Source organism: Leptomonas pyrrhocoris, assembly GCF_001293395.1.
Source record: "Leptomonas pyrrhocoris isolate H10 chromosome Unknown, whole genome shotgun sequence".
In the NCBI taxonomy this organism is placed as follows: Eukaryota; Euglenozoa; class Kinetoplastea; order Trypanosomatida; family Trypanosomatidae; genus Leptomonas; species Leptomonas pyrrhocoris.
The window spans coordinates 219162-232771 of NW_015438375.1; the positions used below are offsets into that span (position 1 = coordinate 219162).

The 13610-nt window shown below is 61.3% G+C and overlaps 3 protein-coding genes across 3 annotated transcripts; all 3 read right to left on the reverse strand.

Annotated features, from left to right (window-relative positions):
* Positions 1 to 608: 608 nt before the first annotated feature.
* On the reverse strand, positions 609 to 7092 carry ABB37_07526 (hypothetical protein; the record flags this gene model as incomplete). Its single annotated transcript, XM_015806194.1, has 1 exon — positions 609 to 7092. The coding sequence occupies exon 1, from the start codon at positions 6945 to 6947 to the stop codon at positions 609 to 611; it is 6339 nt and encodes a 2112-aa protein (XP_015655116.1). The 5' UTR covers positions 6948 to 7092.
* Positions 7093 to 7592: 500 nt separating this feature from the next.
* ABB37_07527 (hypothetical protein) lies at positions 7593 to 11556 on the reverse strand (the record flags this gene model as incomplete). The annotated part of the gene is made up of 1 exon (XM_015806195.1): positions 7593 to 11556. Exon 1 carries the CDS (start codon positions 11214 to 11216, stop codon positions 7593 to 7595), a length of 3624 nt encoding a protein of 1207 aa, XP_015655117.1. The 5' UTR covers positions 11217 to 11556.
* Positions 11557 to 11920: 364 nt separating this feature from the next.
* Positions 11921 to 13483, reverse strand: ABB37_07528 (hypothetical protein; the record flags this gene model as incomplete). The annotated part of the gene is made up of 1 exon (XM_015806196.1): positions 11921 to 13483. Exon 1 carries the CDS (start codon positions 13433 to 13435, stop codon positions 11921 to 11923), a length of 1515 nt encoding a protein of 504 aa, XP_015655118.1. The 5' UTR covers positions 13436 to 13483.
* Positions 13484 to 13610: the final 127 nt, after the last annotated feature.

Consider the following 13610-nt stretch of genomic DNA (forward strand, 5'->3'; position numbering starts at 1 on the left):
CAAGAGAAAAAAAAACACAGAACATGTGTCACTGTGGCGCAAGGTATCGATAGGGAAAAACAGGGTGGCTATTCCAGTCTAGAGTTCGTGTCACTCATCGCTACAAGCCAATTTACTTCCGTGAGCTTTCATCCTTCTTTCCATTGCTTTTCTTGTTTGATGCAACAGGACACAGCCATGCATGTTGTAGGTCAAAAAGTACAGGCACAACGACAGAGGGGGGAAAACCCCAAGGAGTAAAAACAAAGTTCTTTCTCGACTGACTTGTTGTCAACGGGGAAATCGCCTTCGTGCCGAGGAGGGTGTACGCACCCTCACCGTGTAAATACATTCCCTTTCTAAAGAAGACCCACCGACTCAAATTATTGAAGAGAGATGCGCGTTTTGTGATTGGTATTTCAAAACTTGTGGCACACAAATCACCTACAACAACAAAGAACATGCGTATCTGCGAAAAAAAAGGAGTAAAAAAAAAGGAAGTGAATCAGCCAGTACATTACATCGTTTGCTTTGTATATCTATATATATAAGAGCTGATAGAGCGCAGAGAGGGTGGATTGTCTACGTGTTAACAGTTTGAACAGCTACTCGGTGAATGAAGACGCCTTCTACATCGTCTGACGAAGATGAGCGCGATGTCGAGGACGGGACGGAAGCGCAGACGACGATGAAATCTCCTGCCGCTGCGTCGTCGGCGCGGGTGTCTTCGTATTTGACAGAGGCGCGACATACAACTTCGACGTCACGTGCGCCACGTAGCCCTTGGCAGATTTGCGCATCTCCACTGCCGGCGACACCCCATACATCTGCTGCGCGCGGCGGCGCTCCAGCAAGGAGTCGATTTTCTGCTGGACATTGCCAGCGGGGACCCCAGGGGAGGTGGGAGAGCGAGCTGCGCCACTCTCCACGGGACTCCGCGCCGCGGCCTGCGCATGTGAAAAAAGAAGAGGCATCGAAAGCGCGGAGAGTTGGTCCCGCGCCGCGGGTGTCAGTGTGTTTTTCATCAGCCGCTTTCGCTCGCGTGAGAGCAAGGAGAAGACGCTGAAGTCGTCGTTACTGCGACAGGTAGTGTTGCTATTGGCGTTGTGGTGGTCCACGCTGTCGACCAGGGTGTCACGTTGGGACGCCATCACCATCATGGACGGGGTGCGCACCGAGACATTGCGCTGCAACGTGCGCGCAGTGAGAGTACTGCGCTTCTCACGTGCTTCGACAGCGGCAGTGGGCGAAGGGCTTCGATCCGCGTTGCTGCCCCGTCTGTTGGGTGTGTGAGCCGAAAGGCCTGGCAAGAAGGCAGCATGTCGGCGTTCATGCGATGATGCCGTAGCGGTGTTGACCACGTTGTTTTCAACGTCGGAGACAAGCACTCCCGGTTGCGACTCCGCCTCGCTTTTGCCTGTATTCGGTGAACAGGGCGAGTCGTTTCGCCGCTTCTCAGAGTTCGCAAAGGATGCGTAGAATATTTCCGTCTTATTGCGCGGGCCCTGCGGCGTGCTCGTGCGGCTCTTCGACGTTCGCGTCGAGGCCGAGCTGACAGGGCGTGCAGAGGCGCTGCTGGGCGCCGCCCCGTCACCGACCCGCAGCGACACCCCCGCCGCGCCGCTGCTGCTGTGCAGCCGACTTGACTTGCCTGTTGCCGTCGCCTGCGACGCGTTGAGGCGCTCCTCCGACACCGCCGCCTCGCCGTCCGCCGACAGCGCGCGGACAAAATCTGCGCCCGCACTGGTAAGCGGCCGCGATGAGTCCGTCGGGAAGGCGGGTCCCGGCCACTCCTTCTCCACTCGATCGGTGTCTCTTTCCACGTCTAGCGACGACGGCGGCGGTGTCGTGGCCGACGGGGCGTCCACCACGAAGCGCGGCGACTGAATTTGTGTGGGGGAGGGGGCCGCGAGCGGCAGCGCCGCCTCCCCGCTGAACGGCTTCACCACGCCAAGTTGACAGGAGGGGCTGTTGGCGTACCGGTACCGAGTGCTGCGGCGCAGTCGCGTAGAAAGCTTTCGTGCGGCGGGCAGAGACGGCAAGTACGTGCCTTCATCGTCTCCGGCACCCCCTCCTTCTCCTTCCTCCGCCCCACATCTTTCTCGGTCGTTGTCGGCAAAGACCGGCTGCGTACCTGCCGCGGCGGCCGCGGAGTGGAGGAGGCCCGCCTGCAGTGCCGTGGTGGGCCGCCGCCCGGGGGACGGGTTGGGCGGGTGCGTGTCGGTGGGGGAGGCGGCGTGCGGCGGGGCACTGGGCGACGATGCCGCTTCAAGCGAGAGGCTGCTCAGCACGTCGAGCTGCAGAGTTTGCGAGACCCCATCCCCGATGGAGCGGCGCGCCTGCGCAAACGAGACGATGGACGACGTCCGGTCGCAGCGTTGCATGCTCGCATGACTGCCGAAACTCACCAAAGTCGAACGCGGGAAGTGGATGGCGTAGAGGTCGGTGAGGTAGTTGAAGTAGCAGGGGCTGTCCTTCCGCGCCTCCTTGAAGTCCTGCTGCCAGGCGGGGTTGCCTTGCACGGGGCCCGGCAGCGGCACCGCCGGGATGCCCACCGGCTCGCCCATGAAACGGAAGGTGCGCGGATCGGACACGTTCCACCTGTCCATACCTAGTTCGCCGATGGGGACGCCAGACAAGGTAAAGAGGCGAACGTAGTGGTCGGCGCCGGTGCACACGATCACCAGCTGGCGTGACGGCGCACCGGTCCTCGCCGCTGCGGTCGGCGCGCTGTCAACCTGCGTCTGCTCATCTTTGGCGGCCGCCGACGTACCCGCTGGATCAAAGGCAGTCGCCGCCGCCGCATCTACGACGCGGAGGCCGATCAAGGCGAGCCCGCTGGCAAAGACGTGCACCCGCTCAAGCTGCCGCAGAATCGGTATGGCGCGCTGCGTCTCGTTGCTGTTGAGTGTGGTGTCGGTGTTGGGCGTCGACAGCGTGTTCCCTTCTACCCCGTCACCTTCCTCGTCCTCCCTCATGTTCGTCGTCTTGTTTTGGTCCTGTAGCGAGCGATCGGATGTAACCGGGGAGGCGGTGCCTGCCATCGTGTATAAGGCCGGGTTTGACAGCGACATCGCCGTTACCTGCTCCGACGACTTCGTCAGGACCTGCCAACGCACGCGGCACACGTGCACGTTGCCCTCGCCGTCACCAAACACGAGCAACTCCCCCTCGTTCTCGTCCATGTCGAAAACGAACGTACCGGAGGGCCCGTCCTCGCGGTGGTGCGGGTTGTCCGCGTCTTCCGCGGCGCCGTCGTCCTGCAGGCCCACCGCGGTCAAGTTCACCGCCCCGAGGCAGACGCGACGGAGAGTGTGCCAGAACGACAGCGTGCCGTCCTCCTGCGCCACAACCAGCAAACGCGGATGGACGGCGGGCAGGGTGAGCAGGCGAATCGTACGCGCCATCACGTGGCCACGCTGACCGCCGCCACCGCGGTCGCCACCGGCTGCCTCGTCATGACTTGATGACCCTGTCATGTTGTGGTTCGTTGACGGCACCAGCGAGGACGGCTGCTCCACGCCACCGCCGTCGCGACGACTGACCACGCTGCGGCCGCGCGTCATCCCCGCCAGTGTCCCCGTCCCACCGCAGCCCTTCAAGGTACTGTTGGGCGACAACGCTAGAGGTAGAGTGCCGTAGGAGGGTGGGTACAACATCGCCTCGTTCACCCACAGCGGCGCACCCTCCTGGCAATCGGAGAGCACGTTGTACACGAGGACCGCGCCGGCGGTGGTGCCGCATCCAACGTGCTGCGGGCTTAACTGCACCAGCTGCGTAATATCCCCGTAGATGGGCAGCGGCGTCCACGAGGAGGGATAGGTCGTGGTGTACTCGCCCACTTGCGGCGCGGAGGACGGGCCGTCCTCGCGGAGGTGCGTCACGTTGTTGCCGTTGTTGGACGTCGTAGAGTCAACGTAGAGGATCCGGCCAATCGCGAAGAGGTACGAGAGGGTGCGGTAGTGCAAAAAGGACCCGACGGCGGTCACATCGCGCTTCGGCGTCGATGACGTGGTGGCACGTGCGCGTGGACTCACTGCGCTGGCCCTACCGCTGCTGCTGGTATTGTTGTGCCGGCCCACCTCTTTCGTCGGTGACGACGGCGCCTTTCCATCCGCTGTAGAAGAGGAGCACGCCGCCGCTGTCAGGACCCGCTCCACCTGCCCATTCAACACGTTCCACGCCACCATCACCCCACCCGTGAAACCTGTCAGCAAGCGGCGCTGCGTCACACCCATCGAGGCTGCGACCGGCGGCATTGGGGCCCCCGTCATGGCCGACGCGTTGGAGAAGTTGGACAGCAGGAACGAAAACTCGTTCACACCGTTGCGCGGCGTCCAGGTCATGATGACCCCGTCGGTGCCCACCGTCACCAGCTGGCCAAAGGCGCGGGAGGTCAGCGTCGTGAACATCGGTGCGTTGTGGCCGCGGTACCGCACCGGGCAGCCGGAGGAGACCTGCCGCTTCACACAGAGCGTAAAGGGAAACCGACCAAAGCCAATCACTCGCTGCCGGATTGGATCGGCGTAGAGCTGCGTCGTCATGCACGAGGAGGCTGAGGCAAAAAGGAGATCGGCGGCGGCAGATGCGGCCGAGGCGCTGCTAAATCGCGTCAGCGAACCCGCGGAGCCCAACGGAAGCTCTTGCCGCAGCCGAAAGCTCTTGCAGTCGTAGACGTGCAGGACGCGGTCGCGACTCACGGTGAGAAGCTGCTCGCCCAGGAAGGCGCCGCAGCACAGCGGCCGGTTCACCGACTCGAGCACCGCTATCGGAGACGGCTGATTCCACTCCCAGACCAACGCTCGACGCTCCGGCCCGATGGTGAGGAGCATCTTCAGCTGCGGGTGCAAGGCGAAGTCCGTCACGCTGGCGTGCTGCTCGGAGAGCTCCGGGGCGTAGAAGGTGCGAAGGTTATGGCCGGAGAAAAGAGACGTCACCCGGACCCGACCATCCTCGCCAGAGCTGATGAGGGCGCTGAGAGAGTGGGAGAAGTCGAGTTTGGTGATGGAGCCGTCGTGCAGCTGCGCAAACACGTGCCGGGCCACGAGCACCCGTCGCTGCGTCAGTTCGTTCTGTGTGGCAATAATGAAAAGAAAGGCATCTCCTTTCGTGGTGCCGAGCAGCAGCACGTCGTCTTGAAAAGCCGACTCCACAAACGCGGTGGCCGTCACGGCGTCCACGAGGGACGTCAGTACGCCCTCGTCGACGTGCTGCACCACATAAGGGCCTCGCCCCGTGCCCGTGAGCGGCGTGTTGTCTTGATGCAGAGCCTCTGCTGCACTGGCCGTGGTGAGGGAGTAGCTCGTTGTGAGCGTGGAGGCGTTGGCGGCTGCATTGGCGGTTCCGGCTGGGTTCACGTCGAGGTCCGTAACTTGCCCGGATGCCTCTGCTCCCCCAGCAGCCGCCGCCGCCGTCCTGTCTCCCGCGTTGGGCTGCTGCACCCCTCGCCGGATCTGCATTGCCGACGACAGAAGCCGCTGCATTCGACCCTCGCCCGATTCTAACTTGCCACGCCCAGGCCCGCTCTGCTTCGCGCCGGACGGCGTTTTTCCTCTTGCCGACGACACGTGCAGCCGCGCGCCGGCGTATCCGTGCTCGTTCGGTGGCCGCCGCTTTGGCAGAGCGATGCCGCCCACGTGAACCGTGCCGATCGTCTCCGTCGCGTAAGCGATGCTGTCCGCGGTCCCCTTGATGCCGCGGCCGTGGAACACGCGCAGCACCTCGTACGAGGTGCCTTCCAACACGTACACGTAGCGATCCATCGTAATAACGTAGAGGACGCGCCCGCGGCACCCCCAGTGCAGCCCCACGATCCAGCCGTCCACCTTAAGCAGCACGCCACGGTAGTCGAGGTCACCGCCGCTGCTCCACGCCCGCACGGAGCCGCCGCTGCATCCCGTCACAATCAGACGCCGCTGCCGGTTCATGGCGACACACGTAATCGACTCGCTGTGCTGCTCTTCGAAGTGAAGATTGCGGGGCTGGCCGGACAACACAAAGCGCTGATCTTCAAAGGCGAGGTCGGCTTTCTGTCGCGAGCACGTCACGAGGAAGGTTGCTAGTTCATTCCACGAGACGGTGTCCTGATCGTCCGAGATGGCCTTGGCTAGGAGGGCTTGAATCTCCGGCAGCGTCGCACTAGGAACGGCGCGCTGAACCACACGGGTGAACTCGTCCCTCGCCAGATGGCGCAGCTGTGCGACGGACTCCTCGCCCGCGTTGCTCGCGCCCATTCCGTCAGGCGAAGCGGCGGACGAGTGCGCCGCGTTGTGCTCCGCAGCCAGCAGTTCCGCTATGGTGGCAGGCAGCTCCTCTGCGCGAGGCACCGGTTCGCCAAGGACGGCCTGTTCAGCACTCGCGACAACACGCAACGACTTCTGCTCAGGTGTAGCGGTTTTGACTTGCGCGGCTGCCAGCAGGGGAGACATGGGAGAGGACGGGAGGGGAGCTGGTACGTGCGACGTCTGCCGGAAGGCAAGCATGATTGCTTTGAGCTCGTGAATGCCGATGCGCTCTTCAAGTGGCGGAGGCGGGACATCCACGCCAGCGTGCTGGTCCACCTCGTTGCTGCTGCGGTCTGCCCGCTCCCTTGGCCGGTCAACTTCGCCACCGCCGTCCTTCTCATTCTCCGTCGAAGTAGGGTGGGAGGTTACCGCGTAGGTGCTTTGCTGCCCCAACGCGAGAATCCACTGATGGGGATCGTTCGCTGAGGCAGCGACGTGACGGGCATTGTTGCGTGACCCGGCAGCGGGGTGTGTGCTCTCCGCTTTGGCTGGAGTTTTCTTGCTGCCCGAGGGCGGTGATGCGAGCGTGGTAGACTTGGTCGATTGGGAAGGTAGGACGGACTCCCTCGCGCCTGCGTTGGAGGAGCGCGGGTTGAAGGACACGTGCTTCGCAACGGGGGATCCCGGGCTCCGCCGAGGGGCGCTTTCGCTGCTGTGGTGTTGGTGGTTCACTGCGGCCCTCATTCCCGCGCTGCGCCGGTCCCTCCTGGAGGTGAGAGGGGAGGAAAAAAGAACAAAGGAAGATGGCACAACAACGAGTTTGGTTCACCGTGTTTTAGTGTGAAAAAAAAAAAACACGTCCGTAAGATGAGGAGACCTGTGGCATTACTTGAGACGACGGCGGCACAAACAAAAGAACGCAGGAGGAGGAAGGGGGGGGGGAGCGGAGAGAGAAAGAAGAGAAGAAGTAGAACACAAGAAAAGACGTATTAACAAGAAGCAACGCTGCAGGGTCATTTCCTCGACGAAATACTTCGCCCACGCCATTTCCACACATAACTGTTCTTCCGCCACTTCACTCTTCCCGCACCGCTGAAGAGCTTCTACATTCCTAGCAGGCTGTCCACCTTCCATGTTTCTCTTGTTTCTTGCTGTTTGGTTGTGGGTCATTACGATAATCATCGTAAGCGAGTCTAAGGGAGTAAACAAGACACTAAATTACGCAGTTATTACGTCGCAGTTTCATCAGCGAGGGGTTTAAAAGGAGAAGTAAGTTCAGCGATGAAAGAGAGAGGAGGAAGAGGAAAAAACTGTCCCTTCGTCCTTGCCCACACCATAATACGAAAAGGTGTTTGTTTTTGTGTATAATACCTTTTTGCTGATTGATCTTCAATGAAAGTCGTCCGACGCCATCAGAACCTGCGTGATTGCCTTGAGCGCCATCGCCAAGTCGCTCACCGTCTTGTCCGTCATCGCGCGGTCCTCTGCGTTCAGCATCGTCAGCTGCCGCCAAGCCTTCGGCAGGGCTGTAAGCAACATGCACAACTCTCTCAGATAGCGCTTGTCGATCGCCTTGCGCACCATGTCACCTACTTGAGACGTGAGGAGAGAGTGGGCAGCACCAACCCCACCACCACCGTTGCCGCCAGGGCCGAAAAAGGACGGATTGTTTGACCTGGGAGTCACCACAGCAGCTGCAGGGTTTGTACTGCTGTTGTTCACCGATCCCGCTGCGGCCGCATTCCACTCCGATGACTCGTCCTCAGCGCCGAAGCTGCGTCCACTCGGCATCGCCGTGACCGGTGAGGATGCGAAGCTGCCGGCGGCGTTGCACGCGTTGTGCACGGCGATGGCGGCCGACAGCGGGATGAGGGCCCTGGCCGGGTGGTAGAGGGAGGTGTTCACGACGGTGTCGGCGGCGTCGGCGACGAGGACGTCCTCTGCACCGCTCGTGTACGTCGCACCGGCCGGCGGTAGCGTGTCGGTCATGGTGGTCGCCGCCAGCCCTTGTCGACCTTCACCACCCATCTCTCCAGAGAGGGTCGGGGAGGACATCGATCTGGGAGGCATTGCAGAGGCACGGATGGTATGGGCGCTGTTTGCGCGCACCAAGCTGGGCGAATCTGACGGCCACGGTGCAGGTAATGCGGTGGTGCTCGTCCCCCTCTCCAGTCGGGCACCAGCATGACCGAAGTCGGAGTGGCTGCCGGCCCGCTCCGCGACCGGCGGCAGCGGCGGCTTGCCAAAGGCACCAGGCGCAGCACTCGGCGCAGCAGCCCCACTCCCCCCGACGGAGTCGTGGTTGCTCGTCAGCCCTGCGGCGGCAAGCCTGGCAGGTCCCGACGCGTTCATCAGCATCGACACAATCACAGGCGCACCGCGGGTGCTGAGCGCTTCCAAATAACAATACACGCGGGTAAAGAAGATGTCGAGGGCGTCGTTGACGCCGCCGTTGTTGCCGAGGGCGATGCAGACGCGCAGGAGGTGCTTCATCAGCGACGGGAACTCCATCAGGAATCGACGGCTGTACTGCCCGTTGCCGCTGAAGGGCGAGTGCACGTTTGCGTTCGTTGGTGTCACGCCGGGCGAGACACCACCCCCGTCGCCGCCTCCCGCGTTGCCACCGCCATTTCCATTGACGCCGCCGCCGCCGCTCAGGCCCGTGTTGTAACCCCCGCCCCCGATCGCACCGCTGGGGCTCCCCCCACACGCGTTGGCGCCTCCGCGTCCACCAGCAAAGCCGGACCCGTTGTTGTTGCTGTTCGCTCCAGCGGAGAGACCTGCGAGGTTCGTGCCGGATGCCACGGGGCTGCCCGCAACCGCCGTCGCGGACGCCACCGTGTTCTTGTCCACCAGCGACGACGTCGTGATGACGCGCTGCACCTCGTCCAGCTGCACCTGCCAGCGCGGCCGCATCGATTCCCCGAAGATGCAGGAATGCAACTCCGAGAGGAGTCGGTACTCGTCCAGTAGGCGACCCACACGCCGGCAGCCCGTGCGGAAGGACTCACTCAGAAAGTAGCCAGACTCATCACACCACACGGACGCCACGATGGAGCAGACGGCGCCGTACTCGCTGAAGGAGTGGAGGCGGTCGAAGAGGCGCGTCTCGAGGCGGTGCTCGTAGCCAAAGGCGGCCGTCGCGTAGTCCAGCGCCTGCTCATGACGCAGCCCGAAGCACTGCTGAATAGTGGTGAGCAGCGACATATCGAGCGGTACGCACATCCCGCCTTTACCGCAGTAGAGAGCGGCGACGGTTACGCAGACGTGCTTCACGTTTTCCCACTGACGGCGCAGCGCGTCGGTGTGCTGCTCGCCCAGCCGCACCACCGTCGCCGCGTCCATCGTGGCCAGCTTACCGGGGGAGCTCTTCCACCGACCCGACCAAAACGACCCTCCGCCACCACCACCGCTGCTGCTGCCGCCGCGTCCGTGGGCAGCGGCACCGCCATTGGCTCCAAAGAGGTTACCGCTGCCACTACTGGTGCCGAACAGAGATTTGTTCAAGTTGGGGGAGGACAGGTTGCCGCTCATGTACGCCTCGCGCACGGCGGCCAAGGCACCCGGCAAGTCAAAGCGGGTCAGCTTGTCCCCAAAGGCCCACCGAAACACGCCGGGGTCCGTTTCGTAGTACGTCTGCAACAGCTCAAGACGCGCGGCGATAGGGATGGGAAGGTAGTAGTTCGAAAGAAAAGCGTAGGGCGAGCCGAGCTGCTCCTCGCGGGCCAGCTCGCGAAAAGTCTGGAACTGCTCCGTCACCTCTTCAAAAAGGAAACGACTCTGCAAAGACGAGGCGCCCATACCGACCCCGGGGACCGCCTCAACTTCCTGCAGCTGACGCTGAAATTTAACGTAATCCTCATTTAAGAAGAAGCACTGCCGCTCCTTGTGTCTCTTCCGTCGAGCCGCGCGACGGTTCTCTGACAACGAGTTCTTGTCGCCGCCCGGGACGGTGAAGGTCGCATTGTTATTGTTATTGTAGGAGGCGCCGTTGTCCTTCGCCGTGGCGCTATCAACAGCCGTCGTGAGGTCCTCCGTCGAGGGCACGCCGCTGTTGTGGTGTGTGTGCTGCAGCAAGCTGCTGTTGTGTGGGGTGGCGTTGCAGTCGCAGTTCCACATTGGGGGCAGGACGAAGGACGTGGCGGCGGTAGTTGTGGCAGATATCGACGTCGTTTGCTGCACGGACGAATTTCGCGTGGCGTCGAAGTGGCGAGACTTTTTCTTTCTTCTATCGTGGTGATTGTGGTGTGAGGGGGGCTCGTGGGTGGGGTTGTGCGGACGAAGACTGTGCTGATGACGGGGACGATGAACGTGGGGCGTCGAGGGGAGTGGCAGTGGTGGCTGAGAAGCTTTCTCGGGTTGGCTATTCTCTTGGCCACTGGCGTGGGTGTAACGGCTGCGCGCAGCAGGTTCGGTGGAGTGCGGCGGTCGTGCGGCGTTGGTGCTCGTGTGCACGGCCGTCGTGACGGGTGCGGGGGCCGTCGGCCGGTATGGCGAAGCGTTGCCCGGCGTGAGCGTCAGTTCCTCTGGGTGCTCCTCCTCCAGCGTCACGCGCTTGTCCTCGCGCAGTAGCTCCGACTCGCTGGCGCGGAAGGCGTTGCTGGTGGACGAGGTGGCGTCCGCAGCGCCAGTGCTCGTGTCGGGCGAGCTGCGTTGGGCATCCTGCCTGTGACCTGCGGAGTTGCGTCTGCTCCCCGGCAGACCTCGCGCGAGGACGGCCGCCGGTGGCGAGTTGCCAGGTGAGCCAGATCCAGAGAAGTGATCGGGTGAGTGCACCGACAGTCTCGACGACGACGACGTCGCCGTGGAGGCGGTCGAGGACGACGACAAGGACGAGGAGGCAGAGGAAGTGCGCCGCTTTGCACATGCGTCTTCGGGCGCGACGTTCTGCAGCGCCATTAGCTGCTCGACCGTTTCCTCCACGGAGTAGCCTTGCAAAAAGAACCGAAAGACGGTGAAATCAACCGTCATCGGCCACACCGAGCAGGCGTGCATCGAGACAGACACCGGCATCGTGTAATACGAAAGGTGACGTAAAACTCAGCAGCAGGAAATGTAGCAAACTATTATTCTTCTTATTGATGTTTGTGTGTGTGTGTGTGTGTACAGAAAGAAAAAGAGAAGAGATTCCGTCGAAGTGGTCCCGATAGCTAAAACCCGCACGCGTGAATATACTGCGGTAAAACGAACTTGCGAAAGAACAAACAAACAAGAAAAGAAGAGCAGCTGCAAAAAATGAAAAAGAGGCGATTCTGCTTTTTTTCGTTTCACCGAATGTGAACGGCGATACAACCGGGGTTTATTCTTTAGGGGGAGGGGGAGGGAGGTTTGGTTGTAACCGATGTGTTACGGCTGTGAAAACACCGGAGGCAGAGGGAGCGAGGTACAGGGATAAAGCAGGCCTTTTGTGTGTGTGTGTGTGTGTGTGTTAAAGAACATGACAAGGCTCTTCCATGGCGAGCAGAGTTGCGGCACTGCAGCGCAGCCGAAACGTGTAGCAGCGAAAAGGCGGTCTCCCCAACACAACACGCCCCGGAGAGACACAACGTAACGCGCGTCTCGCGGCGGGTCAGGCAGTTTAACAGGAAACACTTCGGGTCTTTCTTTTAAAGCTGTTACTAGTTTGACTTGGCAGAAAATGTGAGGCAACTATGACGCCAGAGGCCAAAACAAAAGCAAACAAGGAAAAAGGAACGGGGAAAGCAGAACCTTCCATCTCAGAACCCGAGCTGGTTCATGGCGTCCATCAATTTTGCCGTTCCAGATGCCTTCGTCTGCGCCTTTACCGGGGCTCTTACTGCCTTTTTGGGCATCGCCTTCATGGGAGGTCCCTTGGGCACAAGCGGCGAGGAGGACGCTGCTGCAGCAGCCTTGGCAGGACCTTCAGACGACTTTGAGGTTGCTGGTGATGGTGGTGGTGGTGACTCAGAAGACGAATTTGCCGTTGACTTTTCGCCTTTCGCGGTACTCGCTGCAGATTTCACAACCTTCGCCGTGTTGACGACGCGATGCGGCGTAGTGGCATCTGCCGTGTGACGGTGCTCCTTTCGTGTGTCCAAAGTTGCTCGTAGCGGGGGCTGCGAGGGTGGGGCCGCGGCGGGAGACGGCGCAACGGAGCACAGCTTCGCATTTGGCAGCTGCACGGGTGCACTTCCGCCAGAATGAGATGCATTGTTGACTTTTTTCAGCGGACCGGACGGCACTAAACTCCGCAGCTTCTTCTGAGATGCGCGAGCCAGCGGAGCCGAAGGGGTAGTGGTAGCACCCGCTGCAGCTAAAGAGGCATCGCGAGCCGTTTTTTTCGTTGTCAAGGAAGCCGCGAGTGTCTGACGCAAATGGGCGGCGGTGGCGGACGAAGAAAGCTCCTTCAGCTTTCCACCTCGTGCTGCTTGCTCTTCCTTGCGTGGACGGCGCGCGCTGCGGCGGTGAAATCGCCGATTGCGCTTCGGCACCCGCGCTGCCGCAACAACAGCCGCCACTGCCTGTTCAGCGCTCCTTCTGCGCTTTTCACGGGCATCCGCCGTGCTGGCAATGATGGGCTGCACTCGGCGTTGTGCAGGTTCGATGGTGTCTGCTCCGTCAAACGGTTGCTTGCCTGCCGCAAGAGTAGCCGCGCGAGACGCCTCATTAAAACAACGGACGCAGCACACGGTGAACTTCCTGCAGGGGGAGGCGTTGCTTGCGCCGCGGCAGCGACGATGACAACGAAGTGCACCGCGCTGCCGCACACGGCACTCCATCACTGTCGGAAGGACCCATTTCTCGCTCTGTTGCGCAGTGGCACCAACTCCCCGTGTCAGCCACACACCACAACGCGGACACCAGCATCGACGCGCACGACACAACTTCCACACGCGCATGTAACGAGGCCCGTGCACACCGGCCCGTGCGACGCATAGCTTGCCTTTACGGAGCAGCGGGCGCACGCACGGCCCGAAAGGCTTAGCGAGGCCACGACGCAGTGCGTGCGAGCCGTAGTGCGCCGATAGGTCTCGTTGTACATCTGAAATGAAGGAAGGCGATGGTTCGCTGGCGACGGCGGGTGATGCTGAAGAAGATTCCGTCATGCACCACGGCTGCTGTAAGACTACCTGTGAAAGACGTCCACAGAGCTCAGCACCGAGTTTTTGCGTGCGGCGCGCAAGCGAGCCGAAGGTGTTGTGCTTTCCGCTGCCTTGCTGTGAGTACACAAGCCCTTCCACAAAGGTAGAAGAGGACATGGAGGAAGACATGTGTCTTTTGACAAAGGCGAGTCTTGAAACACGCAAATAATCAATAACTTCGTTTTCGAGTCCACAAGAAGAAGAGAATCACGATAAGGAAGGGTGACAGAGAGTGCACGTTGATTACTGCGGCGACGACGCAATACCAAAGTTGTAGAGCACATTCGTGCGTCATTAGCAAAAA